Below are 8,716 nucleotides of genomic sequence, written 5' to 3'. Positions count from 1 at the left end.
GATATCTCCGGAACTGTATTCCACACCCACTCCAGACAGCATTGAGCTCGCTACGTATGCGGTTGATTGTACGGTTCTCAGGTACCTTCCATTATGTCATATGTGAAAGGCTGAACTGATACTTGTTCGATCGTACCACATTTTTCTGCACGAGGAACATCAAATCTACGCCCTCTCTCTTCACCACATGGACGGCAGAGGTAAGAGCTGAGTTGAATGTCATGGTTGATGGTAGCAGAATTTCAACCACTAACTATGCCAAGATTTTAGGGGTCACATTTGACAGTATGTTTATGTCGTTCATGTCAGTTTTGGGAACTTGGCCCTAAAGTTCCTAGGCGGCTGCACTTGCACTGCAGATAAAGAAACCTTGTTGACCACATATGCATAACGCAATAGGTCGGTCTGTGGTAAACTATACGGTACCAGTGTGGTCCGCGAATATAAATGCAACGCGATGGCAAAATATTCAAACCTGTCAGAATGCAGTCCTGAGAACTGCAACGGGGAGCCTCCTCATGTCTTCAGTGGACAAGATTCTTCCAGCACAGCAACACTATGACATGCTTTCATTGCAGTACTTGTTCGGGCGTTACAGTGAGAGCCATCCTGATCACCATATGGTGGATAGGACCCCCACCCAGGCATGTCAGGATGGATCTTCATCATCTAGAACAGGGTCATCCATCTGTATATTGCGGGCGCCCACTGAGTTGTTTTGCATTTGCCTTTCTCTCTCATTCACAGTATACGTGATGGAATTCTCTTAGTTTGATGAAAATCTCTTGGGCGACGCTGATCTAGAAAGAGATGTACAACGTTATAAGAGAGAATTCCTTGAACTACAAGATTATCAAGCTGGTTCACACAGGTATTGTCGTAGATGCCATAAACAACTATCATGTGAGTGCAGTCCTCGATCGATGACTCCGTGCAAAACATCTGCCCAGCATGCACACAGGCCCGCCCGACCGACTGCATCTCTTCAACTGCTCTGTCAAACCTAGTCAACTAACTGCAGTAGCTTTGTGGCTACAACCCATCCAAGCAGTCACATTCATTGAACTGGAGATAGAGCCATAGCCGGATTATGCTGGAAAGCGATCATACAACAACGACAACTGAACAGCACATCATAAAATTTCTTCCAAACGTACCCCAAGTTCCTCCATGTTTGAGGATAGTTTTGAAATGTTTACCGAAGGTATTCCTTGTTGTCCTGTTTACAGCGATATAGTATATATCGTGTAGGGATACTTAAAATCGTTTTCGGTTAATCGGTTATTAGCCGTAAAATTTCTAAAAGTCGTAGTCGGCTATTGAATTTGCGATAACCGGATAATCGATTATTCTAAGTCGACTTTCGGAAGACGGAGTCAACTATTATTCGTAGTCAACCATCAGTCGTATTATTCGTAGTCTACTATTAAATGAATTCGACTATTAGTCGTGGTTGACTATTGGGTGTGCTAAAACCGCGTAATCAACGGAACATTTTTTATACATATAACCACCATGGATCGCATCAACGAAAATGGTCGATTATATTCGATTATAATCGGTTTTCGCGGGTTAACGATTAAGCAAAAGTCGACTTTTTCAACATTCTCGAACAATCGACTGACCGAAAATCAAGTTTTAGTTTTTTTCACAAAAACCGAATGATCGAAAAACTGATTATAGCATTTCACTGTGTATCCCTAATATCGTGTCCAAGTCCATGCTTCCAGACATAATGGTCCAAAAGCTATAAAAAATCCTACGGTTACCAACATAAATGGCTGGTAGCCACGATAATCGGAAGAAGTGACTGACATTGGTCTTAACTTTCCACATTGTAATATTTCGTAATATTTCCCCCAAAAGTACATTATGTTTCAAGAAGGCTTATATCGAACAACACCTACGGGTAAATCCTCATATTCATTTTTTGTCATTCGACGGCCACCCAACGCCGTCAAACTATTTGGCATTGCTATCTAACCCTTCCCTTTATTTTGCAGTGCATTTCCGTTGCTAATTGTTTTTCCGTTTCAATTTGTTGTAACTTGGTTGGTTGGTTGGCGGTTTTAAGAGAAATATATTTCGCCCCCCTCCCCACTTAGAACTTTCAATGATAATTGTTGTGTGACAATTGTTGTCGCTCGATGGTGGTTGTTCAGTTGGTGGCGTAATTGTTGTCAGAATTTTAACGTTCGTTAATTGCCATCAAATGATTGTGTGGGCTGGCCGTAAAAAGCCTTTCCTTGACACAATACCCCACCAATAACGGAAAGAATAGGGAAAGGGTTGTGATTCCATTTGCTGTTGTTGTTGATTTCGTGGGCAGACAAATAACATTTGAAAGAATACTATGGAGAACAATAGGTCAGATTTTAACACAAATCTTACGTGTGTTATGACTAAGTGTTACCACATACAAAGGAAATTCCCAGGACTTTATGACATGGTTGGCAAAATACAATGTCGAAAAAGAAGTTATGATAAATGGTTTAGGAGGGTCGGAGGCCAATGTTTATTGTGGGATTGTTTGTGGGTTTCAGAAGTCTTTTTAATGTTTTAAAGAAAGGAAATGGAGGGGTTAACTTATTTTTCCTATTAATACAAGCCTTCTCCACATAGTTCCAATGTTTAATAATCCAACGGTGATAGATAAAATTGACGTAGGGGATGGAAGATACCAAGGAACGGTCCTGACCGGTTTTAACTGGCAAAGCCCAGGATTTATCTTGGTTCCTCTTTCATCTCAAGTGGCCTCCAAGTGATGTCACCTGGGGATCTGCCTTTAACACCCGTTAAAAGTAGTGAGCTAAGATGTGTGTTAAAAACTTGGGTTTGGGCGTCGGATTAGTAACCCTCCCCTAGAAAAAACAGCCTACTATTAAAAAAACAAACCCCTCTAACGATAAATCTGACCCTGATTGGATAATCAGAGAGGATCGATGGCTACTTATCGAAACTCGTCTGCGTGACATCGTGTTCGCAGGAGAAGGGGAACCTCCTAAACACACCCAATTTGGCAGTGCCGCTCCATACAGAGGCGTTAGGGTCATCTGTTGTGAAAATAGGGAATCTCTGGATTTCCTCACTTCCACGATAGAGGGTCTTGGCGAACTCTGGGAGGGATGTCAATTGGCAGTCGTTGGGGTCAACGAGGTCCCTTTCAGAAGAGTGTTGTCAGCTTGGGTGCCACCTCCACCTGTGGATCCCGCGCGCATACTGACCATACTCGGCAGACAAAACCCCAATCTCCGGACCAGCACATGGAATCTGGTCAGCCACAATCCGGAAAATGGAGGTGTTGCCATCAGGGTGTCAATAGACACTCAGGGGCAAGAGTACTTAAGGACTCGTGAGGGCAAACTACACTTTGGTCTAGGATGGATCAGATTCCGCCTAGGACGAAAGTAGTGGAGGAACGGAGGCAGCAGCCGCTTCGCATAATGCAGATTAATCTGCATCACTGCAAAGCGGCTGCCGCTGAACTTCTTCTAGCCCTCAAGAAGTCTGAAGTTGACATCGTCTTAATCCAGGAGCCTTATTTATACAAGAATAAGGTTGCTGGGTTAAACGATAGCAACTACACCACCTTCGCCACATCCAACGGGGACAAGGTAAGAACCTGTGTAGTTGCTAAGAAGAGTCTTAAACTAATATTCCTCTCTAATTTCAGCGGAGGTGATATTACGGCTGTAAGGATGGAATGCAGCTCCCATGGAGCCACCATATTCTCGTCCATTTACATGCCATTCGAGAGCCCTGACCCACCGGGTAATGACGTGGAGAAGCTTGTCAAGGAGATGGGTAGCACTTGCCTCATCATCCTAGGATGTGATGCCAATGCTCACCATTTCCACTGGGGCAGCAGAGACACAAATGCCAGAGGTGAGTCCGTATTCGATTTTATCTTAAAATATAATCTCAGAATATGCAACAGGGGAAATGAATACACTTTTCAAAATAGAATCAGGGGGGAGGTTATAGACATAACCCTCACTAATAAAGACGAATCTATTATCAGTGACTGGAGGGTATCGGAAGAATGCTCCTTTTCGGATCATCGGAAGATATTCTTCCAAGTCTCTGTTAATGGCATTCGACAGCCACCATTTAGAAATCCACGGAAAACCGACTGGAACAAATTCAATGAACTAGTAAGCTCCAAGTTGGGAGTGTCACGATACCCCCAAACAGCCACAGAGGTTAATAGTGCAGTGAATCACGTGACAGAGGTTTTGGTGGACAGCTATGAGACCGCCTGCCCACTCACTTACCCAGGCAGAAGATGTCAACCGGTCTGGTAGTCGAAAGATCTGGCTAATCTCAGGAAGATTAGCAGAAGGCTCTACAATAAAGCCAACAAAACGAAGTTGTCCACAGATTGGGAGAACTACAAGGTATCTTTCAATAAGTACAACAGCGAAATAAAGAAGGCTAAACGCAGATCTTGGGTCTGCTTTAGCGAGTCTATAGAGGGAGTAAAGGATGTAGCCAGGTTTCGTAGAGTACTGTCGAAGGACCCTAAATCCATCGGCAGTATCAAGCGGGATGATGGCACATGGACTAACTCCGGTCTAGAAACTCTGGATCTCCTGACCAAAACCCACTTTCCCAACTGCATGGATGCACCAGATCGCTCAGCCGATCCACCAATGTGTAACCAAGCCACAGGGGAAGTGAGTGTCATCGAGGAGATCATAAGTCACACAAAGATAGCTTGGGCGATAAACACTTTTAAGCCCTTTAAATCACCTGGTCCAGATAGTATCTTCCCTGCTATGCTACAAAATGCATTGGAGGTGTTGATACCACACCTGGATCATATTTATAGGGCCTGTCTACGTCTATCGTTCACACCGGTTCTGTGGAGGGAGGTCACGGTGACATACATCCCCAAAGCGGGGAAGTCAAGTCACACGCTTCCCAAAGACTACAGACCAATCAGCCTATCTTCCTTTCTATTGAAAACGTTAGAAAGATTGCTTGACCTAGGAATAAGGTCCAAACTTGGAAACAGTGTTATTAGTCCTGCCCAACACGCCTACATCAAAGGCAGATCGGTGGAGACTGCACTTAATGAAGTCGTTGGTTTAATCGAGAGGAATATGATGGGCTCAAACTATACGTTAGCAGCGTTTCTAGATATAGAAGGCGCCTTTAATAACGTCAAACTCGAATCCATCCACAATTCACTCTTGAACTTAGGTGTTTCCACTACACTGATCAATTGGATCGATGGAATGCTTAGCGGCAGGATAATCAATTCAAATATCGGTGAGACCTCCATTCGGAAGTCTGTCACCAGGGGCACACCACAAGGAGGTGTATTATCACCACTGCTGTGGCTCCTGGTGATTAACGAAATACTTAAGGAATTTGACCAACTACGTATAAAGACTGTAGCTTATGCTGATGACGTGGTCATAATGATCACCGGGAAGTTCCCACAAACGCTATCGGAACTCATGCAAGGAGCTCTGGACAAATTATCAAGATGGGCACACAACAATGGACTTGGGGTGAACCCATCTAAGACAGAGCTGGTTCTATTTACGAACAAGAGAAAAGTCAAACCATTCACCCTACCAACGCTGGATGGAGTGGCCCTAAAGCTCTCCCTAGAGGCCACGTACCTTGGCATTATCCTGGACCACCAACTAACGTGGAAAAGGAATGTCGAGGAACGTGCCAAGAGAGGACTTATAGCCCTTTATTCTTGTAAGAACTCTATTGGTAAGAGTTGGGGTTTGAAACCACAGGTCATACACTGGATTTTTACGGCCATAGTTCGCCCCATTCTAACTTATGGTTCATTGGTATGGTGGAATGCTTTGAGTAAGACATCCCTTCTCCGTAAGATTAATGTCGTTCAAAGAGCGGCATCTCTCCTAATTACCGGTGCCATGAAAAGCACTCCACAGGCTGCTCTCAATGTATTACTGGATCTTCATCCGATGAATCTCGTGGTACAGGAGTTGGCAGCAAAGAGTGCTCTCCGACTCAAGGAGTTAAATTCATGGCGTAACTTCGACTACGGCCATGCTGCTATCTTACGACAATCTGGACTATCGGTGGGTTTGGAGGTAATCAGTGACTATATATCACCACAATTACACTTCGACGACATTGAAGTTCGGATACCTGACAGAGAAGCCTGGACCCACAACTCCCTACCTCTACCCGGTATAGAGATTTATACCGACGGATCCAAGATGGAAAAGGGAACAGGAGCGGGCGTCTACAGCGATACCCTCAACTTACGGATCTCGTACAAGCTAAGCGAAAATTGTAGCGTCTTCCAAGCCGAAATCTTTGCGGTCACGAAAGCAGCAGAATTGATTAAAAACATGGAAGGGGATATAGCCGGACCGGTGACTATCTATGTGGATAGCCAAGCGGCCCTAAAATCACTTAGATCCCATTCAATCAAATCTGCTGCGGTCTTGCACTGCAGGAAAGCTTTGGAGGCCCTACGATCAATCGTTACCTTGTGCTGGGTCCCGGGGCATTGCGACATCGAGGGAAATGAAAAGGCGGATGAACTGGCACGTCGCGGATCTGAGTCAAACGACATCGAAATCGATAACTCAATCAGGCCACCCCTGTGTCACTTCATGCGGCTCCTAGAACAAACATACAGGGAGAAGGCTGGTCAGATCTGGAATAACGAACCTGGCTGCAAGGTATCAAAGGCAATCTGGCCCAACCTCTCCAAAAGGAAGACCACTTCCCTACTCTCTATGAGAAAACCCGATCTAAAACTAATGATTGGAGTTATCACGGGACACTGCAGGATAAGATCAATGACCTGCAAATGGGATAGAGATGACCCCACGGACTACTGCAGATTATGCGAAGACGAAGAAGAAACAGAGACGATTGAGCACTTATTATGCCGTTGTCCAATGCTCAGGACCAGGAGAGTTCAAACAATGGGTGAACATTAGGGATATAACTTTTTGCACTTTTTTGCAAATATCAAAAATACCACCACATAGCCGTGTAGAACATGGAAAACTATTATGAAATACGGCGTCAATTTTTCTCTATCGCGAAAAAAGTTTCCGCACCAAATGCATTGAAGTTCAATAATGCATTTTTTAATTTTTGCTGTTATGACAACATATTTGCTTTTAATTAAAATTTTTATTTTTTTGTAATCTAATTTAAAATCATTACCAAAGCGTTCTGGACCAATTTGTTCTCAAATCGCGCGGTTTCGGAGCATTTTAGGAATTTTTGACACTATTGCAAATTTTGTTTTTTCTTTATAAACTCGCGAATTTTAAGTTTATATTTATTGTACCTATTGGACAAGAGAATATGGTGTCATTTGCAACAAATTCGCGAAAGTTACAGACAGTTTTTAATGACTTTGCCTGTGAGAAATGTATTTTTGTCTATAAATATTTATTCAAACAAAGCAAATTTAAAATTATAAGTAGAAAAAATACCAAAAGAGTTTTAGTAATTACAGTCGGCGCGGAAACTTTTTTCACCGAATCGATCTTAGAAACGCGTTTTCATTATTAGGACAAAATTCCCCACGTGGTACTGGTGTTGTATTTTTGTAAAAAACATATACGATTCTCACAGGCAAAGTCAACAAAAACAGCCTGTAACTTTCGCGACTTCGTTGCAAATGACCCCATATTCTTTTGTCCGGTAGGTACAAAAAATATAAACATAAAATTCACGAGTTTATAAAGAAAAAGCAAAAATTGCAATAGTGTCAAAAATTCCTAAAATGCTCCGAAATGGCGCGATTTGAGAACAAATTGGTCCAGAACGCTTTGATAATGATTTTAAATTAGATTACAAAAAAATAAAAATTTTAATTAAAAGCAAATATGTTGTCATAACAGCAAAAATTAAAAAATGCATTACTGAACTTCAATGCATTTGGTGCGGAAACTTTTTTCGCGATAGAGAAAAATTGACGCCGTATTTCATAATAGTTTTCCATGCTCTACACGGCTATGTGGTGGTATTTTTTTGGTTATAGCCCTAGTGAACATACGTTATCATCTCTGACAACATTCTGCCAAGCCGAGCCGACAACACTGCTTCTTCTCGCCAAGGGTCTGAAGTGGCTTCAACACGAACAAACTACAGCATCTTAATACGGCTAACCTCCTTACTCGCTCTCTCTCTCTCTCCTTACAAATAATCTCTCAATCCGTAGCATTTACTTAATCATTCTCAACTATCCTCTAACTTACTTAATTATTCCTTTTTCCTATTTCTAAACTCGATATGCTATTATATCTTTTCTTTTCTCCTACCCTTACTATAGGATGAACACAATGGACCATAAGGTCTCCGAGTGGAGTGGCTGTCCAACACGACAGCTGCGTGTCCTTTAACCTAACCTAAACTAACCTAACCCCTCTAAAGTTGACGAACCCCGCAAACGTTTTAAGGACCATAACGATTAAAAGCAAAATTCTTCAACATCAGCTTTATTTGCGCTCATGCCCTCACTGATGACAAGGACGAACAGACCAAAGATATATTTTACGAGCGCTTAGAAAAACGTGTGACCGTTGCCCTGCCCATGACATTAAAATTATACTAGGCGACTTTAATGCCAAAATTGGAAAGGAGAATATCTTTGGCCCAACATTCGGGAAATTCAGTCTCCACAGTGAAGCATCTGACAATGGTATGAGGCTGATATACTTTGCAGCTGCAAAAAACATGGTAGTTAGCAGTA

The 8,716-nt window shown here is 42.7% G+C and overlaps 1 protein-coding gene across 1 annotated transcript; it reads left to right on the top strand.

Moving 5' to 3' along the window:
• Positions 1-810: 810 nt before the first annotated feature.
• On the top strand, positions 811-8,308 carry LOC141398165 (uncharacterized). Its single transcript, XM_073975398.1, has 3 exons — positions 811-903; positions 3,552-3,885; positions 8,297-8,308. The coding sequence occupies exons 1-3, from the start codon at positions 811-813 to the stop codon at positions 8,299-8,301; spliced, it is 432 nt and encodes a 143-aa protein (XP_073831499.1). The 3' UTR covers positions 8,302-8,308.
• The last annotated feature ends 408 nt before the right edge of the window (positions 8,309-8,716 follow it).

This window comes from Musca autumnalis, unplaced genomic scaffold, assembly GCF_047663935.1.
Source record: "Musca autumnalis isolate F117 unplaced genomic scaffold, ASM4766393v1 scaffold_3, whole genome shotgun sequence".
NCBI classification, from domain to species: Eukaryota; Metazoa; Arthropoda; class Insecta; order Diptera; family Muscidae; genus Musca; species Musca autumnalis.
This window is presented reverse-complemented; position numbering and strand designations above follow the sequence as displayed.

Bases quoted from the DNA above. Each gene is read 5' to 3' on its own strand.
- LOC141398165 (XM_073975398.1), top strand. From the start codon at position 811: ATGTACAACGTTATAAGAGAGAATTCCTTGAACTACAAGATTATCAAG. The intron at 904-3,551 runs GTGAGTGCAGTC...TATTTATACAAG, and splicing joins ATGCCATAAACAACTATCAT to AATAAGGTTGCTGGGTTAAA.